Source organism: Chaetodon trifascialis, chromosome 13 (assembly GCF_039877785.1).
Source record: "Chaetodon trifascialis isolate fChaTrf1 chromosome 13, fChaTrf1.hap1, whole genome shotgun sequence".
Lineage (NCBI taxonomy): Eukaryota > Metazoa > Chordata > Actinopteri > Chaetodontiformes > Chaetodontidae > Chaetodon > Chaetodon trifascialis.
The window spans coordinates 8,412,195-8,437,019 of NC_092068.1; the positions used below are offsets into that span (position 1 = coordinate 8,412,195).

General features: G+C 42.1%; 4 protein-coding genes across 4 annotated transcripts; 2 read left to right on the forward strand and 2 right to left on the reverse strand.

Annotated features, from left to right (window-relative positions):
* Positions 1–1,036: 1,036 nt before the first annotated feature.
* Positions 1,037–4,902, forward strand: dennd10 (DENN domain containing 10). Its single transcript, XM_070977186.1, has 10 exons — positions 1,037–1,192; positions 1,278–1,332; positions 1,599–1,795; positions 1,909–1,988; positions 2,080–2,228; positions 2,446–2,557; positions 2,654–2,754; positions 2,901–3,008; positions 3,092–3,186; positions 3,277–4,902. Exons 2-10 carry the CDS (start codon positions 1,287–1,289, stop codon positions 3,442–3,444), a joined length of 1,056 nt encoding a protein of 351 aa, XP_070833287.1. The 5' UTR covers positions 1,037–1,192; positions 1,278–1,286; the 3' UTR covers positions 3,445–4,902.
* Positions 4,687–7,922, reverse strand: sfxn4 (sideroflexin 4). Its single transcript, XM_070977188.1, has 14 exons — positions 7,733–7,922; positions 7,516–7,581; positions 7,382–7,438; positions 7,275–7,301; positions 6,959–7,013; positions 6,666–6,691; positions 6,512–6,565; positions 6,358–6,420; positions 6,145–6,213; positions 5,950–6,040; positions 5,617–5,732; positions 5,447–5,532; positions 5,248–5,365; positions 4,687–5,172 (listed from the first exon to the last, which is right to left on the reverse strand). The coding sequence occupies exons 1-14, from the start codon at positions 7,769–7,771 to the stop codon at positions 5,095–5,097; spliced, it is 945 nt and encodes a 314-aa protein (XP_070833289.1). The 5' UTR covers positions 7,772–7,922; the 3' UTR covers positions 4,687–5,094.
* A 437-nt stretch (positions 7,923–8,359) lies between these two features.
* On the forward strand, positions 8,360–12,852 carry prdx3 (peroxiredoxin 3). The gene is made up of 7 exons (XM_070977189.1): positions 8,360–8,418; positions 10,523–10,634; positions 11,233–11,374; positions 11,542–11,677; positions 11,855–11,958; positions 12,111–12,276; positions 12,663–12,852. Exons 1-7 carry the CDS (start codon positions 8,383–8,385, stop codon positions 12,711–12,713), a joined length of 747 nt encoding a protein of 248 aa, XP_070833290.1. The 5' UTR covers positions 8,360–8,382; the 3' UTR covers positions 12,714–12,852.
* A 1,258-nt stretch (positions 12,853–14,110) lies between these two features.
* On the reverse strand, positions 14,111–23,851 carry tm9sf3 (transmembrane 9 superfamily member 3). The gene is made up of 15 exons (XM_070977697.1): positions 23,631–23,851; positions 22,463–22,658; positions 22,183–22,305; positions 20,668–20,828; positions 20,461–20,538; positions 19,773–19,904; positions 19,357–19,523; positions 18,711–18,805; positions 18,454–18,584; positions 17,604–17,743; positions 16,618–16,686; positions 16,385–16,531; positions 16,168–16,251; positions 15,987–16,063; positions 14,111–14,719 (listed from the first exon to the last, which is right to left on the reverse strand). Exons 1-15 carry the CDS (start codon positions 23,721–23,723, stop codon positions 14,652–14,654), a joined length of 1,761 nt encoding a protein of 586 aa, XP_070833798.1. The 5' UTR covers positions 23,724–23,851; the 3' UTR covers positions 14,111–14,651.
* Positions 23,852–24,825: the final 974 nt, after the last annotated feature.

The following is a 24,825-nucleotide window of genomic DNA, read 5'->3' on the forward strand; positions in this document are numbered from 1 at the left end:
GATTCTCATTGACATGTGACCATGAGTGTTAAAAGTAATTTAAAGTGTGTGGAATCTAAGATACTGAGATCTGTACTAAATACCCTAATCCTACAGGATGATTAAATAAATATTCCTACTGATGCGTTGTAAAATGGATAACAGCGTTATAAAATCTCTAAACGGGTTTTTTTTTTAACAAACCTGGCAACTCTGGGTGTGTAAAGTTCCCGTATGAGCTGCCCTGATGGTACATTCATAAACCCTCGTAAAATGTAATTCTAGTCAATTATATCGCACTATGTAAACGTCATACTTAACTACATGGCCAAAACAAATCCTTACAACTCCTAAAAAAAACATATCCATCAAAATAGAGATTTGAATTATGTCGTTAAAATGGTTGCCTTGCTTGCAGTGATCCTGACATCAAAGTGAAATACATTGCTAACCTAAAAGAGTAAGCAATATTGTAGGTCAGTCTAGCACTAAAGTTCTGTTGTTGGTTGACAAGTTTGCTTCGACCGCAGTTTTCGTTAAGAAGGGCAATTCTGTCGGTCACATTTAAATCACTTAATTTCAGTGAAGGCCTAATGTAGCTAAAATATGCACCGCAAAGATGTATTATGGAAAAATGGACAAAAACATAATAAAACCAACATGAGAATGGTTTCAATATCAGTAGGTACTTTGTGTTAAAGGATTGGGTTAAAAAAAATGGATTAGGACATGCCTCGTTTGACTGAGCCTTGTGACATTACAATTAGAAATGCTTTTAAGATTATCGTTACAGTTAATAGTTATTTGCCCAAAATATAGTTAGAAAACTAGTTTACTGTTGTCAGAGATCATTTATCCGCCGATTTACACAAAAAAAACTACAATATTAATTGATCCATTTAGAGGTGTAGGCACAATCGTTTATTGGCATTTATCAAGTATTTTATGTCTTGCTTAATCTAATGTTTAATTCCACTAACAGTGAACGCACCGTTACCGCTGAACTATCGCCTGCTCTGATTGGTTGTCAGCAGCGTTCCTCCTCCCGTACATTCTCCTGTCCCGGAAGAAGGAAGAGATCTCGCACAGGGAGGAAAGTCTGTTTACAGCAGAAATCCCTGCAAGGCCACTGACAAGTTTGAACACATTTACTGTCTTATCAGATCTGTCAAGCATCGCATTCGGGTATTTGGACCTGGCAGGAGCTCTCAGGGTATTTCATAGTTAACGTTAGTGTCCACGGAAGAAGATGGTTGTTGGTGTGTCTCCGGTTAACTTGTGGTTCTGAACTCTTTCAGGTATGGAATATGGCAGCACCTGAAACACAGCTTATGTTAAGCGTCGGATTAATTGGTAAGTTTTAGTCCACGGGTCGTTTCTTGTTTCTTGGTCGATTTTCAAGCAAAGTTGGCGCCTCAGACTCACTGTAAGTGCGGGGCAGTCACATGATAATCATCTGCAGGGCTTCGTGTCCCTCATTGGTTCTTTGCTCCTGCATGTTATGCGGTGGACATGAGTGAGCTGGGCATGGACCTCTGTCTTAGATTGTTTTTAATGTCTGTTCAACCAATCTATTCAGATCCATATACGAACTGTGGTTTTATTTGTCCTCTACCCAGAGAAAGATGTGAATGGAGACACGCTGTGGGTGTGGTGCTATCCCTCTGTGGGCTCAGACCTGAGGCAAGTCCTGCTCAGCAAGTGCTGTCTGACACAGGGTGGCCGGGATTTCCACACCTTTGTGTTTGGTCAGTTCTGTCGTACCTGGTACTACATCACCACGGTGGAGGTGCAGGAGCCCACAGCACTCAATAAGGTAGAGTTTCCAGAGACTTTGCAGCCAGGAACAGTGGGAGTATTTATAGTATGGCATTTCTAGGTTTCTAATATTTGCACTGTGTTGTGTTTCTGCCTCCATCTGCCCTCAAGGTGACTCATTTTTCAGTCGTTGTGACAGCAAAAGACTTCAACCCTGAGAAGTATGCTGCACTGAGCAGAATACTCTGCAGGTACAGTGTGCAGCACAGATAACACCTTGTGTACTCTTTTCTTTAGAGAGGGTTTCTTCATTTGAGCGACGTGTTTTTGTTTGCCGTCCAGAATGTACATCAAACATGGCAGTCCAGTCAAAATGATGGAGGCTTATGTCACCGTTCTCACCAAAGGAATTTGCCAGAGTGATGAAAATGGCTCGTTTCTAATTAAGGACTATGATGTACGGAAAGCGTACTTGGCTGGATCGGTCAAAGGTGAGACATCACTGTCACTGAGAGAAATATTCAGCAATATTTTGACCACTTGTGTAAAATTCGTCATCAGAATGTAGAAACAGAAAATAGCGCTGTTACTTCCGGTCAGGCAAAATTGAAAGTGGTTCATAGACATCCACTGGAAACACACACTACATTTCCCTCAGAGACAAAAGCAAGTCATCCACTTTCCTTCCGTGTTTCCGTCCTCCCTCAGATGTGGTGTCTCAGTTTGGCATGGAGACCGTCATCCTGTACACCGCTCTCATGCTGAAGAAGAGGATCATTGTCCATCACCCTCGGATTGAAGCGTTATTGGAGTTCACACGGTGCCTTTTACACTTAAATTCAAAAGATCTGGCTTGAATCACTTTGCAGTGGAGAATATTGTCACTTGTAAATAACTCTGTGCCTGTTCCCTTCAGAGTTCTGCCTACTCTGACATGGCACAGGAAAGACTGGTCCATCCTACACCCGTACGTGCACCCGACCGATGTTGAACTAGAGGATCTCAAGAAATGCCCCGGTGAGGCTGCCTCCTGCTTTAGTTACTCTACTTAACAGTAAACCGTCTCACGTTTGGCGATTAGCCATCGTTTCCACTATGATCACTATGATCTGATGGTGGAGAAGTGAATTATTTATGCGCCAGTGTGTTCGTTTTCTCCTCAGGATATGTGGCAGGATTCGTGGATCCGGAAGTGAGCAACAGATCGGACTTGTATGACGTGTATGTGAACCTCCCAGACAGTGTCATTACAGTTTCTCAGAGTGCCAAAGGTACAGTATGTTTCTAAGAGCACTTTGGTGTCTCAGAGCAGGACAGCATTTCCCTCAGACTGATGTTCACTATCCCACCACAGAGGCCATGGCTATGGGGAAGCTCCACAAGGACATCGGCCACCTCATTGTCCAGTCTGCAGAGGATGCTGAGAGGTCAGACACTCAGGTCATTAAGGTGAGAGTTCCCAGATGTGTCTGTGTTCAGTCCACTGTTGTAGGAAATGTAGCCTTGAATCTAACATGACGGCCGCGTGTACGTTCACAGGACATTTCTGTCAAGACTAAAGAGATCCTTGCCAACTTGGTGGCTCTGGCTGACGAGTGCGAAGACTCTAAAATCACTTTGGAAGGTTTAAAGCAGCATCATTTCCCTCCAGCGACAGAGAACTTCCTCTTTCATTTGGCAGCTGCCGAACAGCTCTTACGGATATAAACCTGTTTTCAGACACTGATCTGCAGGATCTGGACAGCGTGGACTCTGGCTGTACTGTTTGGTCGATTTTGGGACAATTACTGTTTTCTGAGAGTTTGTGCACACTCACAGTTATCATGAGGGCATGCACAACGCACTTTCTCCTCGTGAGGAAGGAGAGGTAGGTTTCACTAGCATCAGTTTTCATCATCCACCGCTGTGGTGTCATGAACCAATACCAGGATGTTTTACATCACAGAATTAAAGGATACGTTTGGCAGTGTTTTATTTTCCCAATCCCATGAAAAGACCAAGAAATGTCTATGTATCCAAAGCCTGATATATCTTATTCTTTGTGCTCCATTTTTATCAGAAAGTATTAAAAATGCATCAGTGAGTCACATTGCTGCACTGGCTGTTTGATTCAGGCCATAAATAGTCACAACAGAACCAAATGTGCATTAATCCACAGCTGAAAATAGTCCCCAACACTATTTACTCCAGTTTGAGTAATGATTGTGAAAGATGACAGTGCCCTGCTATTTTATGAGGTTACAATATATTTGTGACTCCTTTTTAAACACTTACATCCTCAGTAGAGACCAGTAGGCTTGGAGCGACATGCCACAGACAATAGCAAAGTCCATTTTGGTCTTTTCATGGGGTTTGGTGTAAAAAAAAATATGATAACGCTCAGCTCATCCTTTAACAGTAGTTACAGCCAAAAGGCACTTCGGGATTTGTCTCCAGCGTCGCGAAACGGAGACAAAAAAAGCTGGTACTTTTTCAGCTGGTACATCTAAGTGCTTTCCAGACGTTAGCTCCCACTCCAAAGCTGTACGTAGAAACATCAAATGTCGCTCCTGGTCTGAAATGTTGGGTGCTTACTGTGAATATTCACGCTCGTATCTGTAGAAACAGCACAGCAGCTGAACCGGCTCAGATGTAACAGGCACTTACTATTATTAATGAGTTAGCTGATAGAAACATCGCACAATGTGGGTTTATTGACGTTTCTTTTAACAATGTCACATTTTGTATTTTACTAATGACGTCAGTGCTGCACACAAATGAATTACAAGCAAACTTTGTTGTGATATGAGGCTTTTTCAAAGAGTGTTTTATAGAGAAGAGCCGCTCCTCATCAGTCTGCAGCTGATCAAATAATGATTGGTGCTTCCTCGTCCACATTGATTTATACTGCATTACGTGTTTGTTACTGTTCAGGTTTTATTTTTTTTTTCTTTATTGATGTTGATGATATAGCTTAGAGCGCTGTTGTTTTACATTTCAGTACTTTTTCAGCCACATTGCCAAAAGGATGTTTTTGTGCCTCAGTATTTCAGAAAAGACACCCAGTGCAATACACAGAAACACTCATGTAACTTTGAAAACTAAATGTATTTTCATGAATTGATGTAATATTTCATATCTGTAAATGCACCTAATATTCCAACTAAATAAATTTACTATCAAAAAGCAGCTTCCTGTTTGTTTCACTCTGCTAAACAGTGTTTTAGCCATGAAAACGGAGAAAAGGCTGCATTTCATCCTTGAGTTCATTACATGCATCCAACATTTTCAGCTGTGTGATGTTGAAGATATTTATTAAAATGCCATTCAGCGATGGCCACGTGTGCCTTGGTTGTATCTGCTATGTGGAACAGCTCCTCAAAGTCCCCTGTGGTAGTATATTGGCCCTTCTCCCACTGCAGCCTGCAGCTCCTCCTCCACCTTTTCCTTTTTTATCTGTAAAACAAGGTCTACGTCAGCTGAGTTCATCAAAAGCAGAACGTTACGGCACGGGGGGATCACGAGTCTTACCGTTCCCAGTTGTGGAAAGAGACTGAATGAAACAGGGATCATCAAGCCCAGAGCAAATGCAACACTTATGTGACGGAGGGGAGTGACCAGCAGAGAGCTCCTCTGGAAAAATCTGCTCCTGTGAATAAAGATCAATGTGTGGAGTCCAGCAGGTGTGAGTTTCTCCACCTAAATATTACTACATTTAAAAGCCACTGACCTCTGCAAGAGCAAACCCAGGAGATTAGGAACAGCTCCGGTTATACCAAAGAGCGCCGCCCTGGACAACGCAGTTTCCCTCACAGCCTGAACAAAAAGAAAAAAACCTTAAACATCGCTGCAGCTTCTCAAAGACAAGACTTGCTTTTGTCCTTTTGCTCCTCTTTTCACCTTTTCTCCCGCGGCTTTCGAGAAGCCAACTGGATTTCCGCTGGAATCAAACACTTGGATTCCCGTTTCTGCCTCTTCGCTTCTGACAGTGAACACGCTGAAGAAGGCCACAGCCGCTGCAGAGAGTTACACAGCATGAGCGCTTCCTGTTATTACTGGATCCACACCAGCTGACTCAACATTAAATCAAAAGAAAAAAGGAAAAGAGGCTAATGATGCACAAGTGTCCGTCCACGCTGGGGTGAATTAACAATAGACCTACGTATCTACCGTCTGACAGGCAACAATAAAGTATTCTGATTTATGCTTCAATATAACGCTCCATGAACTTACCTGAGAGCGGGATCGGCAATATCGACTTACAGAAAGTCTGTATCGGTGCGCCTCTCACATGAAGACGATTAATGAAAATTTGGGGAAGGGCCTGAAACAAACGACACAGGAAACAATAAAAAAAAAAGGTTTTAAGAAGCCAAATTTTTTGACTTAAAACATCACAATCAGCAGAAGTTATCACGTCATACACACCCCTGCACATGTCGCATAGGAAACTGTTCCAACCATCAACAGAAGCTGCTTCACAGACATCTGCTTCCCCTGGTGGTGAGTGATAAAGGCAGATAAGGTGAGGCAGAAACACAGGGAGGACGCTGAAAGGCTGAAGACAGTTTATAGGCTGAAGACCCATCAAGGAGTGAAGCAAATAAAGAATCATTCTGGGTAGTAATATCTGAATATTACCTGCTCTGATGAGGAGTTTCTGTTTGCATGGTTGAACCCAGCACTGTAACTCTGCAACAATAACTGAGAGAGGGCACTGTTTTATTATTAACGCACACTGTGCTGCAGTCGCATGTCATATACTATAAGGAGGAGGATGAATGTGCTTCATTACCTGTGAAAACAGAGCAGGTTTGACCGTGTTGTGTGGCAAAAAGCTGGCAAACACCTGAAAAAAAGAAAAAAAAAAAAATTAAAAATGTCAAGCACTTGTTTCACAACCACTGAGAGCAAAGAGTCATGATGCATTCACAGGACAGCACACGTACCAGAGGCGCTGATATTGGAAACAGTGCTGGAAAGGAAATGAAGGCGTCAGCGTCTCTGTTTCAAATTAAGTGTTTCCAGTTGTATCTTAATAAGAGACATGATTCACGATGTGCAAGTTTGAGAAATGCCATTTGAGATGTTAAATGGGACAAGATCTGAATGAGTTTCTGTCATTCTAGTTTCTTTCACAACAGAATTTACACTCGCTGCTATTACTCACTTACTACTATGAATAAAAGTAATGGTGGATGAACACCCCTCTGAAATTGTGAAAGCTTGCATTTGACTGTACCTGGAGGGCGGAAAACTAGAGGAAGAGCAGCGCCGGAGTCAGCATGGACAGACGACTGGAAACACAGAGACGACACATTAAACTCACTGAAATGACAACATCTGGACAGCACAGCTTCCAGAGGATAAACATCAGGACAGTCAGAGATATAAACACATGAGCACAAATGGATTCTTAATGAGCTATAACAGTCAAACCCCTCTGGTTACAGACAGGAAGACGTGGCAGTCGTTACAGTGGTGTGCCATTACGCAGAAAACTTTTTTTTATGTTGAGAGGATGTTACTTGCGGTGTTGCCTTTCTTGCGAGACTTACAAGTGAGAGGATCACTGGGTCACCATCCTAGAGGAGAAAACAGAGCAGAGTTCAATAAATATGTGGCAGGCTCATGAATCTGACTGACCGCTAAAACATGATCTCACCTTTTCGTTTACTTTCTCTCCATTTCCAACTAGAGTGTGGGCCTTCTGTATCTCAGCCTGAGGAGAGCAGTATCACCAGTTAACCATCAGGTATTATCTCACAGCGTAAGATTACTGCAGAGGCTGCTACTCACATCAGAGGCAAGCAGGGAAACTGGATCAAGGAGACTAACCCAGATCCGCAGGCGGCTGAGGAAAGACTGAAGAAAGAGGAAATCTGCAGTTCAACGCTTAACAAAAAGTATGAGAGGAACTAAGATGTAAACACAGTTTCATTGTGACTGGCTGAATGTAACATATCCTCATCACTGATGATGCTCTGCATGTTTAAACACTGCTGTGCACACATACCTGTCCATGGTCTTTCCAGTAAAGCAGATTAGGATCCATTAGAGCGACGAGTGCATCTACGTCTCATAAATTAATGAAATTACCATAAGACAACTAAAGTACACATTTTACCTGCATGTGTTGCTCCTGCTTTTGAGGTCAAGTACTAATTCGAAACTACTTCCGCCTTCAACCACGTGGGCGGACCTATGCTGCATTCTGGGACATCGGGAATATCGGAGGTTGTAAAGCTAGCAAGTTCAAGTTGCCGTTGTGTTCAGTTCACGGAACAGAGAGCAAAGGTTCTGTGTTCATAGTTGACGCTAAACGTTTGGACGTATAATCAGCATACAACAGCTTCTGTTTTTTTCCACATTGCTATTTCCAAGGTCAGTAATTAACCTTCAAACTAGGACAGACTGTAATGTTAAATTACCTTAACATCTGAGGAGCACCTGAAGGCAACAGTAGAGTTTGTGTTTTTTTGTTTTTTGTTTTTTTAGAAAACAGGTAACACGAAATTGGTAAGGATCTCCTTAAATCAAATTAATAGAATATTAAAAAAGATAATATTTTATGTATATATTTTCTCAGTGGACAGGTTTGCGTCGAGCACGTGCGTAAATGACGTAGTGACCGACACAAACCACACTCTTGTGACATAATCCAAAATGGCAGCCACCATTGGAAGACTACTCAGGACCTCTGTAAGTGCAACTTCTTCCAACACAACATCAGATTTGCTCTCGACACGCTTTTGCCTTAGTTTGGTGTTAATTAATCAATAATTAACTAGTGTGGATAGCAGGCGTTGATGAATATGAGACCTCTGCACTGAGCAGCTGTCATGTCGTCTGTGTCGCACATTTGAACCATATGGTGACAAACCTCTGGTCCGCGGCCGCTGCGTCAGACGGATAATATGGTTCTCAATTAAAACACAAAAAAACCTTATCAGAGTGAAGTGCCATTGTTTCTATTCGGAGACTCTTCACACTGGACACTGGGACATGTCGCAGCAGGAAAGCACAGGTCTAACTAACGACATTAATTAATGACGTCTGTGTTTCACTAAGCCGGGCCAGTTAGCGAGACATGCACTTTACATGTTGTGTGCTTTTGTTTTGAAACTGACAAAATAAGTCAAAATTCTCTGACTTTAATTGTGAATATTTTCTAATTTCTTGAGTCCTCCATGACAGCAAATTGATTATCTTTGGGTTGTGGACAAAACAAGACATTTGAGGATATCATCTTGGGCTTTGGGAAACACTGATCGACATTTTTTACCACTTTTGTACGTTTTAATGACCATACAACTAATCAATGAATTGAGGATAAATAATCAACAGATTAATCAATAATGAAAATAATCATTAGTTGCAGCCCTGCTATATAAATATCTGTGTCTTTGTGCATATGTGCAGCATCCATCAATAGACATATGGTTTTGTCCTAATGGAAACTGCAGGTTTTTAGGTGACAGTAAACACAATAGCAGCATAAAAGTATTAGTTTGTATTTATGAACACAATGGCCAATAAACAATAGGTTGTTATTGTGTAGTTTTACAGTTCATCTCTGTTTACATCAACAGCTTCAAAGTCATACAAAGACAGGATAGAAGGAATAATATTGATTAAACATGACTTAAAAGGCCTCTTTTGACATGTTGAAATAATCTCAGGTGCAAATAATACTATTACAAGAACTGTAATAATAACAATAATAATGATGGCTGAATTCCATTTGGCTGCTTCAGTCTCAGCGTCCTGTGTTTTTTTTTGTTTGTTTGTTTTTTTTTAAATGCTGACTCATTGTCATGACCTGCGTGGGGACAGCTGAATAGAACAGAGCAATAATGAATGTTATTTGTTTTCCTGCTGTAATAAGTCAAATGTGGGCATGGAAAATCTATTGGAAAAGCAAAATTGGTCAACTAATGAGCTTAAAATGACACATTTTAAATCAAAGGAAATGTCAACAGTTCATGATCATTAACAGGATTCATCATTCAATTGCAGAAAGTCAGCACAGTACTTAACTAACCTGTAGACGGACAAACTATTCAGCAGAAACGTAGGATTTTTACTGTGTTCTTTACAGCCACATATCCACAGCAGACCAAGAAAACATGTTGTGCAGGCTCAGGAGACTTATTTTAGTGTGCTTGCCAGTAACAGCAATTACTGTTCTCTCAGCTGGTATTTTGCTGCTGGCAGGTGATGAAAATCACCTGCTGTGCTGGGCGTGGTCTCTTCTTTTAAACCCACAGAGAGCAGAGCGGCATCAGTGTTACTCCTTATGTGATGATTCTGAATAAACGTTTCCACCTACAAACACTCATGTAAACTAGGGTTTAAACGTCTCAGTCTCACTAAGAATCTAAGCTGCAGCTCGTGAATGAGGTTCAGCTTGTCAGTCACGTTTTTCTGAACAGGACGTGGTCTTGTTCAGCCTGGAGAACCTGTTGACATCAAACCTGATTATATCCTGTCCTTTGCAAGATCCACTGCTCACGTCCATTGTCTGTTAACACGCCCTCTCTTACCTCTGAAGAGGTAGCAACAAAAGAAAGTTCTGAGAAGTAATAGAGGAAGGCCATGTTTTCTCTCCACGGAGGACAAATTCAGATTAAATACACACAAAGCTTGAAAACATCTGACACATTTTTACTCTATTTCAGACCTTATGTTGAAGACACAAAACATGGCTGGTGTAAACATAAGTGTTGTCAAGTCGCTAACCAAAACAGCTTAGTATTTCTGTGTTTTTGTGGGTTATTCATGTTGTCTTGATCTTCTTTTATAGACAAGGGTAGCAGCAGGAGGGTGGAAAGTCACAGCAGCCTGCCAACATGGAGCATCTGGAGCTGCACGAAGCCTCAGTGGGCCTGCACTGCAGAGAGCCTGTTTCTCTACCAGTATGTACAAAACCAGAGTTACAGAATATACAGTGGACGTTTGATGAGATGGGCTTGAACATAAACTATTAATCCATTGAATGAATAATTCATATCTAAAGGGCTTTAGTGTAAAGGCTCTGTCAGTGTCTGATTAACCAGGATCATGAAGAGATGACAGTGAAACGAAGTATTCATCGTCACATTACAGCTGGACAATAAAATCACAGCATTACATTTTTTTGTTATTGTTTTATGATAAGGCAACTGTATTCCCTAGACTCACTTAAAATATTAAAACAGTCATTGATGTTTTTGATGGTTGCCATTTGAAGCGCATATCATTCTAATATAACTGCACTGAAAGCAGTCAGCGGTGAACATTGATCTTCTTTCTTTGTGTAAGCACTGGACAGTGGGTCAAGTTGTTGAAAAGGGAATTTTAAATAAGTTGCCTGTCCCTTTTTTCACCCTTTTCCTTTCTGTAAATAGCTCCCATCACTTTAGGTGTCTGCAGTTTTCAGTATGGTGTCTGGCTTCCTGACAATGTAAGTCGTATCTTGCTTTTACAAAGAAAATAGTCTGAATGAATAAATTGCGTTTGACTTTTCTATATCAGGCGCTTCCAGATGGGCCCCGGCTGTCACTCAGCCTGCTCCTGCTTTCAAGGCCACAGCCGTCCACAATGGGGAGTTCAAGGAGATGAGCCTCGCTGATTTCAAGGGCAAATACCTGGTCCTCTTCTTCTACCCGCTGGATTTGTGAGTATCGTGATGGCTTTGATTTAAACGTACAGAGCACTGAGGTAGAAGTTTTAGGTATCTCTCTCCAGTCCTCTGCAGATGCACTGCGTTTATTTTTATGATTGGGGCAGTAAACGGTCCACTCATGGTGCCTTTCATTTCTCTCTGTGTTTGTCATATTGCAGCACCTTCGTGTGTCCAACAGAGATCATCTCATTCAGCGACAAGGCCAGCGAGTTCCATGACATTAACTGTGAGGTGGTGGGTGTGTCTGTGGACTCTCACTTCACCCACCTGGCATGGATCAACACTCCACGCAAGGTACTGAGTAATTACTGTGTAACAGACACATCTCTAGTAAGTGACTGACCTGAAGTGGCACCTGTAATGCATGTCGTAATGCTGACATGCTCTGAAATGCATGATTTGGACCTGTATTAGCAGCAGTGATTGTGTCAGTGTGAATCTAGCAGGTATTATTTCATGGTGTTTTGTCAGACTGGAGGTTTGGGCAACATCCACATCCCCCTGCTGTCCGACCTCACCAAGCAGATCTCCAGAGACTATGGGGTGCTGCTGGAGGGTCCAGGCATTGCACTCAGGTGGGTTCATTATGTGAATTTTAGGAAGCATCTTTTCATCATGTGCCACAACTTTTAATATAGATTGGAAAACTTTTTGTGCTCTTTGTAGTATCATGTCATAGCAGCATTGCTGAAGATGACGTATTTTTGATGTTATTGTTATCCTACAGGGGCCTGTTCATCATTGATCCCAATGGTGTGGTGAAGCACATGAGTGTGAACGACCTGCCAGTGGGCCGTTCTGTAGAAGAGACCCTTCGTTTGGTGAGGGCGTTCCAGTTTGTGGAGACCCACGGCGAGGTGTGTCCGGCCAGCTGGACCCCCAAGTCCCCAACGGTGAGTTCCTTCAGTCTCTGATACCATCTGCAAATGCTCCCTCAGTCAGATCACTGACACCGAAGTGTTCCTGTTTTTCTGCTGCAAACTTAAACATTACCCGCTGTCCTTTTCATGTCATGTTTATTTCATTAGTAGTGTGTGTGTGTGTGTGTGTGTGTGTGTGTGTGTGTGTGTGTGTGTGTGTGTGTGTGTGTGTGTGTGTGTGTGTGTGTGTGTGTGTGTGTGTGTGTGTGTGTGTGTGTGTGTGTGTGTGTGTGTGTGTGTGTGTGTGTGTGTGTTCAGGATATGTAAACTGAGGAAACTGTTGTTCAGTTGGTCTGTCAGTCCTCTGTAAGTGGAAACTAGTTTTTAAAGTTGATTTTTTGCAACTGTTTGCTTTTCAGATTAAACCAACCCCAGAAGGATCCAAAGAGTACTTTGAAAAAGTCAACTGAAGAAGACAAAGTTCACAACTCCTCCACCCTAAACAGTGAATGGCTCAAGTCTAAACATAATTGTACTCTTAGTTTACATTTATAAATTGTATTTACTCACTCATCTGAATAAAGTAATAAAGACATTCTTTATAAATGACAGCGCTTTGTTCTGATTCATGTGCCGGATAATAGCGCAGTGGTCTACATTTTAAGCAGAGGTTCAGGCCGACTGACCTGAACCTTTTTTCCACTTGACACTCTGCATAAATCAGACATTTAGCAGAACTGCTGTGTGCTCCTCTTACTCTAATACACATCTACAGTGCATTATGTATGAGCTTATCTCATAATTTAGTTGAAAAATATTTACCCTCAAAGTCAAAACCACACTTAATAACCCCTGTACATAAACATGTTTATTTTCTCTTTTTACAGCAAGTTAATATGCAGGTTCAAAATGTCTAATCAGACATTGGTACACAACATGAGGTGCCAAAATCAACTTCAGTGGGGGAGAACCGGAAATTAGAAAAAAAAGGCATTGCCACTTCTCATACAAGTTTGGTACATACTGTATTTACACAAAATGGAAAAAAGCATTTGAAACACTCCGCAGACTGCGTGGTTATGAAAACATCTAGTTTTAAGTGGACATAAACTTCACTTTGTACAGTATGTTTGCGGAAACAAAGCAACCGCCTCATTCCTTCTGACATTCACAAATGATGTTTCAGGTTAGGCAACAGAAAGAACATGAGGGAAATGGCTTACCAGAAGATGTAGAGCCTTTTAAAGCTTTAAATAATATATGAAATCCAAACAAGAAGAGTGTCCGTAAGCAGGCCTACTGTCATCGAAAAACAAACAAACAAACAAACCCGACAGCGCTGACTGAAGTGGAATTTGATGAGCAGATGGTTTGGTGAAAACTTCATGCAATTTCAGGCAAGATGTAACAGCGCCACCAGCCCCATCCCAAGCACCAAACAAAGAAACAAAAAAAAACTAAATCTTTTCTTTTTGTTTTTAACTGAATGATTCATTAAAAAAAAAACACCCTGTAGTAAATCTGTACAACGAAAATACATTTGGGATCTACATCTAAAGGTACATTATTAAGGTTATATACACTGCCCCCCATCCATATATTATCTTTACAAGTAGACTTCATTCAAACCCAAACATTAAGAAAACCCCGGCTGAACGGGGAAATGGGATCACATCAAACATCCATTTAAAAATCGGTTCTTACTGTACTTCAACCATCGATCAGTCCCTCTGCTCTCGTCTGTACAGTAAACTACAGCAGGACTAAAATCTCTCCTTAACTGGATGAACTGCTACCAAAAGGGGGAATTAAGAATCGTCAAAATGGGGGGAATGATTCTGGAGTGACCACAGCTTTTGTATCATCTTTTCTGCAGTGGAAGTAAATCAGAACAGACTAGTGGACTGTGCAGTAACGATATTTCGAGTGACTTCAAGAATACAAAATAGAAATCAAGTCAGAACACGGGCACAGACCCAACCCTCCAATATTCTGACACAACAGAACAAAGGCTTTCAATACACTTAGGCCTCTTCACTGAAGAGAGCTACACTATTCCATCAATAAACATTTCTGTTCTCTGGTCTCAGGTGGGACTGGGTTGGAAAAGAGAAGCCATGTCAGCCTTAAACATTTGCCCCAACGTTTGTTTGAAAGCAACTGATAAAAACAGAACCTTGTGTGTTTGATATCTCTTCCGCAGATTTGCTCTTGTTCACTTTGAGTTGCGGCGCTGAAATTCATTCAGAAAATGGAAAACAAAAAACAAAAAAAACTACATTGTAAGAAGTGAGATTCTGACAATCTCTTTGCAAGAAAGAAAAGTAATAACGAATGACTTGTGCCCGCCGTCTTTCAGGATACATGTAGGCAAATCCACCATTATCCCTGTGTTGCTGCTTTGCTCCTTAGTCAATTTTCACATTTGTGTAGATCTTCCTCACGAAGGCACTTGTTCCCATGTATCCAACAGCACCTGGAACAAACGGATGTGTTCTATGAGTTTTAATAGCACGCTCTGCTCTAACTTTTCAGGTAAATCAATCACAGGGCAAAATGATGCCGGGCGAAGGTATCCAATAAAAGGTGTGTGCAAGGAAAAGCGCATCCTACATCCACAAAATAACCAGTCAGACATCCAACAAAACCACAAGGCACCATGTAGTAGCAAGCGTAGATTAGAGATGGCTCCACAAAGGTGTTTTAAGGTGCAAGGTGCCAGCCGCTGCTTATTACACTTCAAGGTGAAGGATGGCTTTGGCTCGCAGCGGCTCAGGAAAGGTCTATTTAACAGCACTTAAAGCTGAAGAACCGATGTGGACAAAATGAGCAGTCTGCCCTGAAAAGACACCGGACTTCATGAAAGAACTACGTGTACGTGACTTGTTCCTAAGTAGCACGTGTGAATGAACTTGACGCTGCATTAATATTCTGCACACCGCTTCATCATCGTGTGCTTTTTGCCAATTTGCTGAGAGGTGTAAAGGTGCGGGTTCCTGTCCAAGGGAGCGTCCTACGCCCTACGTCCTATCGCCTGCTGTGCAAATTTTCTCACATCCACCTCCATGACTGTCACGTCCCTTTGACCACCTCCCACCTAAGATGTGGGCTGCTTTGGACTGGCGAGGCATTTCTTCAGCATCCAGCCTCATGTCAAAGTATTCCCTCTTCATCGCCGTCACAGTGCGATGGTGCAGTGGCATTAATACTTTCTGTTTTGGGTTCCCTTCGACTGCTGACACTGCTACATTTGTTTCCGTCTGCTGATTTCTGGCAGCACGACTTGAAGCTCTAGGGTGTGAAAAGCTTTTCTGTCTTTGACAATATTTTTGTGAATGAAGCATTATTTATGCTTATGATCAAATCTCAATGAATGCAGCCCTACTCCCAAACGACAGATTCAACAAGGCACTTACAACCGAGGCTGACGTGGAACCTTTGTAGAAGCAAAGCTCACAGAAAAAAGCACAAGATTTAGGATGATAATACTAAAATGCCTTTGCACTGGGCCCAATCCTTTGGAAACTGCACCAAAATATTCAAGAGCTCTGCCTCTTAACTAATTAGTCACACTGACCGATTGCCAAAATTGCCATTCATTCTGCCACCACATATCTGATAGATGAAGTTGTGGCTGCTGTAGTTTCTAAAACATTATAAAAGCTGAATTCTGTGAACAGCCGTGAGTCTCTTCAGTTTAGGACAGTCCTGCAGTATTTAAACAACAGCATGGAGGGACTCACCACACATGATTCCTAGGGCAGTGCTGAACACAGCCATGTAGCCAAAGTAGAAGGATGTCTGGAACAGCCCGTACATCCTGAAACAGAACGGGAGAAAACCATGTGTAAGAAATGGATTGGAGTTCTCAGACAGGGACTGCATTTCACCAGGGTGTGTGGTTAAATGAAGAGTAAAACTTACTTAGTTTTGAAGAAGTAGTAGTAAAAGGAGTACATGTAAACATAAACAGCGGTGGATGCAGCGGAGAGGAAACTTGTCCATTGCCTAGAAAAGAGAAGAAAGTCAGCTGGAGACTGAGGCAGGTGAACACGAGGTTTACGGCAAACACGTTGAAACACACTATATTCCACCACAACAAAGTCAAAAGTCACTGCGGCAAAAACACGACTGTGCTTACCATCTGTAGTCCTCAGCGTTGAGCAGGAAGTACGTACACACGATGGTGACACACACGGTCACAATGCACAGGATGACCAGGACCAGCATCATGAAGCCGTACACGTAGTAGATTTTGTAAGCCCAGAAAGATGTGAAGATGAAATACCTGAAGAACAGGAAAGAAGACATATCACCCGCTGCAAAGATCACGTGACCACACACAAACCCCTCAGCGCTGCAGCATCGACTTACATCTCAATGAAAATGGACCCGAATGGAAGGATTCCCCCGAGACACACGATGACAGCTGGCTCCATGAACCTGAGAGACCAAACACTCAATGTGAGAAAAAAATGCCTGCAGACCATCAAGGGTCCACATCAGATCCCCCCCCCCCTCCCCAGGGCAAAGGTTGCATGACTTATTGTGTTATGAGAAGGAAAAGGGATAAGGGGGACACAAGTTGGAAAGTCAAGCATTCAAGTTTGACTGACAGAAGCCTGAAGTTGCTTCTACCATTTCCTGCTGGCAGCTGGCCACCGCGCTTGGCAGAAGGTTGTAAATGTTAATGCACTCCCAGTTTATTGCTTTGCTATTTTTCATTACCCAAAGACTTTGTGCAGACAGCACAACCATTTTCGATGTCTTGAGCACACTTGAGCACAGGCCCTGCAACACTTGGGATTCATTTCATGCGTTAAGTACAACTTCCTCACTACGCAGTGGTCAGTCATTACACTTCCCGGTACAGCCATAAATACACCCTGTGCCACAATGTTTGAATGCACACCGGATGCTAGCTTGTAAAAATCCCCCAAAATGTTCTGTTTCATATCATTGTGAAATAATGAATATATTTGGATTGCTGGTAAAACAAAACACGCAATTTATTTTAGATGTTGGTTGGTTAGATGTGTAGTTATGCTCAACTGACAACAGCACAAAGACAATATATTGAATGTTTTACCTCATCAGCTTCATTGGTTTTTAGAAATATACCATGACGTGATGCCAGCAAATGACTGCATTCTATTTTTATTTATTTCACACAGTGTTTCACACAGCGTCCCAACCTTCTGGAAACAAGGTTGTACTCCACAGCGTGTGTCTGTGACCAATAGTATGTTTTGATTGGCATTTGTACACATAACAACCGTCTCCAGCTCTACTCCAGCGTCACCGAGGCAAATTCCTAACATTTCCCAAAGTCAGCGACACCCAGCCTGTGACACACCTACCATTTCTTCTCGGGGATCGGTCGCGGCACAGCATTCACTCTGCAGGGAAAGTTCGGCTGTCCAGACAGATTTCTCCCCAGAATTGTCCCCACGAGGTTTAGGGGCAGAATGACAAAGAAGCAGATACAGCAGACGGCGACCTGCGGGAAAAACAAAAATGATTAATGTTAGATTGGCCGCGCTGCTTTTACAGCTGACGTCCAGGGTGTTTTCAGATCCCCCATCATTTATCTCAACTGTCCTTTGACTGTTTCCCTGTAATAAAAACTGAAATAGCTCTAAGAGGTGCTAGATCTCTTGGTTGCCACATTTTCATAATTAATGCTCATCGCCCGATCTGGAGGTGCAAATGTCCCAAAACAGGACGGTTACTTGGCACAATTATCTCATGTTGTGCTGATGGACACAGAACAACTCTTGCGCGTTGTGTCAAGCCACCAAACAGCTGTTTGTAATTAAAAAACTGAAGAGTTTCTGTGCAAAGCACTCAGTGTGAAAACTCTGGCACTAAATGCAGAAATAAACTCAGCAGAATGTAAAAACTGCAGAGCTACTGTCACATGGAATGTGTTTTCTATGATGTGATCTGTTTTTAATGCTCTTCAGACGAGGCAAAGGATCATTTTCCATCCTGCTTTTTACAAATATATTTTCAAGCACTCGCACCGTATGAGATGCAGTTTAAACACTTGACTGAATACTTTCCGCACGATTCCCATTACTTCAGCTGCCGTTGCGCTCATTGACTGATTACTCTGAGCTCAGCCACACAGATAAACTGAAGCTGACTCAGAGGATGTTCTTCATCACTCTGTGGTTTCTAGGGAGGCTGCCGCTGTGTCAAACCTACCATGGTGCCAAATGGGATGGCTCTGGAGGCATGGTAGTAGATAGCGATGAAGTTGATGAAGAAGGCAGTCCCGCATACCATGGCTGGGATCATAAAGGCCCCGATGAACATTTGCTTAATCCATCTTCTGCCTGTATTGTTCAGACAAACAAAAAGCATAATGTGGGGAACTTCCAACAGCTTTTCATAGGAAATATCGAGCCAATGGGGCGTACTCAGGAAGGAGAGAATGTGAAGCATGGGAATTTTTTTATTACCTCCTTGTTTTGCATACAAGCTTCCCCCGAAGTATCCATTGACAGGGGAGGTGGCAGCATACACAAAGATGGCTGTGCTCAGCATGGATCCTCTCCTGCAGAGAGAAATGACATAAGTGGAGCCCTGTGTACACACACATAGAATCACGCATTTTTAAGCTACAGAGGGCTTGAATTTTACCAATGAAAAGCACATTCAGATGACTTCTCACACACAGATTCACGTTAGGAAACAGTCACTCGTGACCTTTATAAAAGCACTACCTTCCTTTCCTCTGACGACCCATTCATTCTGCAGTTTCACCATTTCCATGAAAATAATCATTCTTAACAAAATTTGTAACTTCCACATTTTTAAACCACGATAATGACACGAGTTTAGGTTTCGACAGCATTTTTCCTTTTAGGTTTTGAAATATCAAGCTTTTCACTTGACTGTTTGTTTTTAGCTAAATTAATTGCTCTTAGGCAATATATCAAGAGGAGGAGATAAAGTATTTGATATGAGATTAATTAGACTTGAACTCAACAAATCCATCCTTCTCACTTGCTCTGAGCTGGTTTTAAAATGGAACCTGGTATCTGGCCACAACCCCGTAATCACAACAATAAGATACAACAATGCGATAATCTGCCAATTACTCACTCTGTGTACAGATCCTCAACCATAGCAACAATGATGACAATGAGGGAGACGGAGAAGATCTGGCAGCCAGAGCCGATGAGCGAGGAGAAGATCAGTGGATGGCTCGATGGCCGAAACACATCACCGTGTACCTGCTTCCACCCGTATTCATCTCCCAGGTCTCTGTCCTGATGACACAGTGACACAACGAGACGTTCTCACAGACCAGGAAGTCTTAGTGACACGTGCATAGGATTAAAATGGACAGTGCAGTTCAAGTCCAAACAAAAAAAGAACAGGAAAAAAGACTATGAAAGACAAAACCTAGCCGTCACTAACACTCAGAAAACAATAATGGCGATACCAACAGATTTAGCCTTACATTCAGCAAATAACTGTGTGCTTCAGAGCCAACTGCTGAGTCCATAAAAACTTACCATGTCATCCATTTCCTCTTCTTTGCTGTATCTGGCGTAATCCTTTCTTAGTGTTCTCATCAGAATCATGGACACCAGACCCACCAAGAAAATGACCATCATGAAGGAGTTGAAGATAGAGAACCAGTGGATCTAAAAGAAGAAACAGTAAAATCAACACATGCTCTAAGAAGTAACCATGTTACAAAGCTTATGACATCAAAACAGACTTAAATATCAAAAACCTCAATAAATCAAAATGAGCCATGTAGTGCTGTGAAAACGTTTTTCAGTCAAAACTTGCTGGATGAATTACTCAAGAGAGTTCAAGGTACTGAAGTCACACAAATAATCATTTGCAAATCCCTGCTCTCAGTGGGCTCAGCCTCACCGTACAAGTCAGGGCAGGAAACAAACTTTTTCACCCACTGGCTGTGGTAGCTGGTGGATTTCAATTTCAGACTGTTGAATGAGCCAATCTTTCTTTTAGAAAGAACCCGACTGGATTCCTTCCACAATGGTGGGAAGAGTTCAGAGTCAGTCAGAAGTTTCCACGTTGGTGAACTACACTGAGCCTAACAAGGCACAAAGCTCAACTCGCACCTCTGAGACGTAACGTGCATGTGTGCTTTTCCAAGAAGCCACTTGCACTCCTGGCTTGCATGATGAACGGCAAATCTCTGAAAACCAAACGTATAATCCAACTCACCCTGTGCTGAAAGAAGGATGGATCAAGGTACTTGTCGAATCTGTCTTCAAACTTCACATCTGACTTCTTCCACTTAACCTGCGATAGGAAAGGTTCATTTACATTCTTAAACATAAACATGTTTACACGAGCAGAGCCGCATCAGATTACAAGACACATACTATAAGCATATAAAAGGGACCTCTGAGTGGCTCATTCAGTACTCACAGAATAAGACATTGCGATTCTCGTGTTTGGCACGAGTCTGACTTTGCCTTCACTGGTCAGATTTACATCAACAATTCTGTTGCCATTGAAGCCGATCTCCAGTTTCTTGTACGTCCACAGATAATGATCCTCTCCATTTTCATCCGCCTCACCAACAATGCCTTGAAAAGACATTAACAGACATTGAATTATGGATCTGGTCCTTACAGAAGTGGTCAAATGGACAGGTGTAAACACGAGGTCTTCGGTCATATAACATTAATAATCAGGGAGTGTAAAGGCCAAATAAAGGTCACTTGCTACACTGCTTGTTAACTATGTAACAGTGTCATCTGTATTCATCTATTACATTCACTCTTTTGGCTTCAGCTGTTATCTAAGTTTGTCCCAGCTGGCCACCGTAACAAACTCTTACTCTGTGCGAGTCAGTTTGATGGAAAACAGTCACTCTGAATCTCCCAGCTGTCTGCCCGTTATTCTGGGTCTGCATATTTATCCTCCTGCTTCTCCAATGCATGGCTACGTGACAAACATTAACATTATGTCAAATGTTAATGTTCATATCGAAATTTAATGTTATTCCCTTGTGACAAAACATATCGTAGCAGATGTGAGGACACAAAAAAGTTTCAACAATGAGAGTTTTCCATAAAGCTCTACATATGTGTTTGTCTCTTTAGTGAGTATCACACTGCTTGTGATTATAGCATTGGTAACAGGTGTAGTTGTATACTATGTATACTCGTATAAAAATTCTACATTACTCTGGGTAGGAAACAGACATAGTAAGTGCACTGGTTCATTAACACGCTGGCAAACCGGACATGGGGTCAAAGTCTATATCTATTTATAGTGATTCAGGCATGAAAAGTACAACAAGGAGAACTGGCTGAGTAAATGCAAGTGCCCCACCTGCCATCTTCAACATTAGACAACACAGTGATGTTTGCACAACTGTCGGAGTGGCACCATCATGCAAACTATGACCACGTATGCAAGTGATCGGGCCGATGGAGTGACTACCTTAAGAAGTTTGTGATGGCTGATGTCTCAGCACAGAACAACAATGGAGAACTTCACAGTTAGGTTTGAGGGCAAAATTCCTCTTTTTCAGCAGTATTGGAAGTTGTAGGGGTGTGATTCGTCAGTAAGGTATTCAGGCAGAAGGTGTTAAATATATACAATGTGCATCACAGTAACACATTAACTTAGATTTCAGGTGACTGAATCTGAAGATAACAGCTGATCAACCAGAGTACTGAACCGTTCAACAGACTCGACAAAAACGTGCTGGATTGTTTGATTCAGCACACGTACTGGCTTGAGCTCCTTAAAGTAAGCCATCTGATACATGGTTATGTGTGTTGTTACACCCGTCACAGTCTGGCTAAGGAGCCAGTGTCAAACAGTGCCAGATATGTATTGTCTGTCTAGTCAAGAAACCATGTTTTGTGTTTTGTTTTGTTTTGTTTTGTTTTGTTTTGTTTTTTTTAAGGATATAAAAGTGTCACTTACCCCAGATGGGCAGGTCATCTATGTACATTTGGTACCAGTAGTGATTCTTTATGGCATAGACAAAGGCATCCCGTTTGGCTTTGTCCAGGTCAATTTCACAATATGTTGTCTGCATGACTTCATCTACAGGGATCACAAACACCACATTATCTCTGTTAGATACAGGAAAACTGTGCGTGGGACAGAACAGACCCAGAGATTCAGAGACAATTTATCACTTCAATGCTCTCATCAGATCATATGTGCTCAACAGGTGAGAGTCAGTGTAACAGTAGAGTACCTTTGAACTTTATGTCCAGGCCACTAAATTCAAGCTCCACTCCCTGCAGGGCCTCTCCAAGAGTTTCATGGTAATGACTGATGGTCTTCTTGGAGCCCGCGCAGAAGGGCAAAGAGAAGTACTTGTATGTCTCCTGTCGGTTGTGGTAAGGCCCCACTGTGTTCATCCATAAAACTACCTCCTCCTTATCTGTGTACTGCAAAGGAGAAACACGGACTCTCACTGAAAAGTCCCTGAATGCTCTGACAGCTCTGCTGCTCCTGCTGGGTTCATTAAGGGGCATTTGTTATTCTACAAGAAAACGACTTTTAAATACATTTCAATACATGTTCACCCTCACATGCATGACAGATACAGTTTAGACTTGATCAATGTAAGGTGTAATCATCACACTTCCCCTGACACAGATTGGTAGAAAAACACTACTGCATTCAAATTAATGCAAACACAAAACTGTAACACACTTATCGCTGCGCCAGTGCAACTCTATGAAAAGTGGCATGTTAGCTATGTCTGCTTACATAAAGTTAACTTCAACGCTGCACCCGTCTCCACTGACGCGCATAAAACAGGTGGATTTTGTGAAGAAGACAATGTTATAGACCTTATTAACTAGTTAACAACTTGTTAATAAGGCGTCTGGGAGCAGGAATATCGAGAGGCCCCGGCGTTAAACCGGTGTTTCAGCATAATGTAACGTTTCCTGATAAAACACCCATCGTAGTTATCACTCCGAGGAAATCGTATTTGTATTAATTACCAAGAACGTACACGTCCAACATGCTAGCATTTTTAATTCTGATGAACAACTAACTAACGCTAAATTAGCCTAACTTGAGCGCAGTTTCCGCCGGTGCTCAAGGGAAGCTTGTGAAGACCAGTGTGGAAGACGTGCTAACAAGCTAGCAGGCAAACGTTAGCCGTAAGCACTTAGGCCGATAAGTGGTGACAAGTTAGCTACCCAGTTGAATGCGTCTCTGTATAATGGCTCCCCACGTATCGATAAATAACACAACGGCACGAGCCATGCACTCCGTCGTGTCTGTAATTCTGCCTTCCTATATGCAGCTAGCCGTCGCGGCTACAGTTAGCAGGTTACACAGAGCACAAACGTCCATTATTTTCAAGGCTCCCCCCTTTCAATCGGCCTCTCAAAACGCTGTCTTACCGTGTGTTCGTGTTCATCTGCGTCGACAGGTAATAAAGAGCCCACTATAACGAGAAAGGCCGCCGCTGCCACTTTCCACCTGGAAGATCCCATTATTTTCGCAGAAAGTATACAGTAAGATTGGGGATGTTAGCTTGTAAGGGCTATCCCACCTTCTTCCTGGTTGTATGACAGAGGCAATTTTTAGGGATGCTCTCGTACGCATATGGCGTAAGCGCTTCACGGACGCCCATCGCACGCACATTGGATTGGCTGAACTGCATCACATGGCTCACAGCCTCCAGTCACTGTGGAAAGCGATGGATTAAACGGTGAATAAAGCAACATTGTCGGCGCCTCGTCCGCAACCTTCAGCCACGTCATCCGAATGCCAAGACAGGAGCTTCGCCTCACCTTTGACAGAGCTGGTGCATGAAACACGATTCCTGAGCGCAACAAACAGGTCTGTTCAGTGTGTGATGAGCCTCCTAATGGCCCCAAAGTTGTCTGAAAAAATCTCTTTTTTTTATGTATTGGAATGCAGTTTAATACATTCACAATGACATTAACCTCTCATTTTGTCTGATAGGACTATTTATTTTCATGCTTCTGTGACAATAATAAGCATAACCTTACTTTTATGAGTCCAATTAATAGACAGATTATTGAGAATGTAAGATGTATATCCCTCCCATGGCTGGAAACCTATGACAGATTCAGTTTGTAAGTCATTTGTGAAGTTAGTTATACTTCTCTTATCAGAACTACGACAGCCATGCATAATAAAACGAGGCTCTTGGCTTTCAGACAATGATCCATCTATAGCTGTAGTTCAAAGGTACTCCTTCAATCAGCGGGGGAGTTATTCAGATCCTTTACGTAAGTAGAAATATCAATGTCACCCTATGAAAATACTCCACTACAATTAAAACTGCATTCAACATCTCACTCAAATAAAGTATACTATGAATGTGCAGTAAGCCTTAAAAGTAATAGTACTCATTATGCAGAAAAAATGTCCCTGTCAGTGTTTTACTGTTATGATGTTTTTAGATTAATAGATCGATTACTGTATAGAAGCTGAAGTGGTGTTACAGGAATTCTGCAAGGTGGATATCTTCTCAAGAGTTTTCTTGTAACAAAAAGTGAAAGACAGACGCAGCAATGCACTGTTGGTTGACAAAGGCAAAATTGAATGTAATTAAACTGCAATGAC

Coding starts and splice junctions, on each gene's coding strand:
- dennd10 (XM_070977186.1), top strand. CDS start 1,287: ATGGCAGCACCTGAAACACAGCTTATGTTAAGCGTCGGATTAATTG. Junction 2,229..2,445: donor CTTGGCTGGATCGGTCAAAG/GTGAGACATCAC, acceptor GTCCTCCCTCAG/ATGTGGTGTCTCAGTTTGGC. Junction 3,009..3,091: donor AGTTTCTCAGAGTGCCAAAG/GTACAGTATGTT, acceptor ATCCCACCACAG/AGGCCATGGCTATGGGGAAG.
- sfxn4 (XM_070977188.1), bottom strand. CDS start 7,771: ATGGATCCTAATCTGCTTTACTGGAAAGACCATGGACAG. Junction 6,421..6,511: donor AACCTGCTCTGTTTTCACAG/GTAATGAAGCAC, acceptor GCCCTCTCTCAG/TTATTGTTGCAGAGTTACAG. Junction 5,366..5,446: donor CTGGGTTTGCTCTTGCAGAG/GTCAGTGGCTTT, acceptor CTTTATTCACAG/GAGCAGATTTTTCCAGAGGA.
- prdx3 (XM_070977189.1), top strand. CDS start 8,383: ATGGCAGCCACCATTGGAAGACTACTCAGGACCTCT. Junction 11,375..11,541: donor TTCTTCTACCCGCTGGATTT/GTGAGTATCGTG, acceptor GTCATATTGCAG/CACCTTCGTGTGTCCAACAG. Junction 11,678..11,854: donor GGATCAACACTCCACGCAAG/GTACTGAGTAAT, acceptor GTGTTTTGTCAG/ACTGGAGGTTTGGGCAACAT.
- tm9sf3 (XM_070977697.1), bottom strand. CDS start 23,723: ATGGGATCTTCCAGGTGGAAAGTGGCAGCGGCGGCCTTTCTCGTTATA. Junction 22,659..23,630: donor CAGATGAACACGAACACACG/GTAAGACAGCGT, acceptor TCTCCTTTGCAG/TACACAGATAAGGAGGAGGT. Junction 19,905..20,460: donor CATCCTTCTTTCAGCACAGG/GTGAGTTGGATT, acceptor TTCTTCTTTTAG/ATCCACTGGTTCTCTATCTT.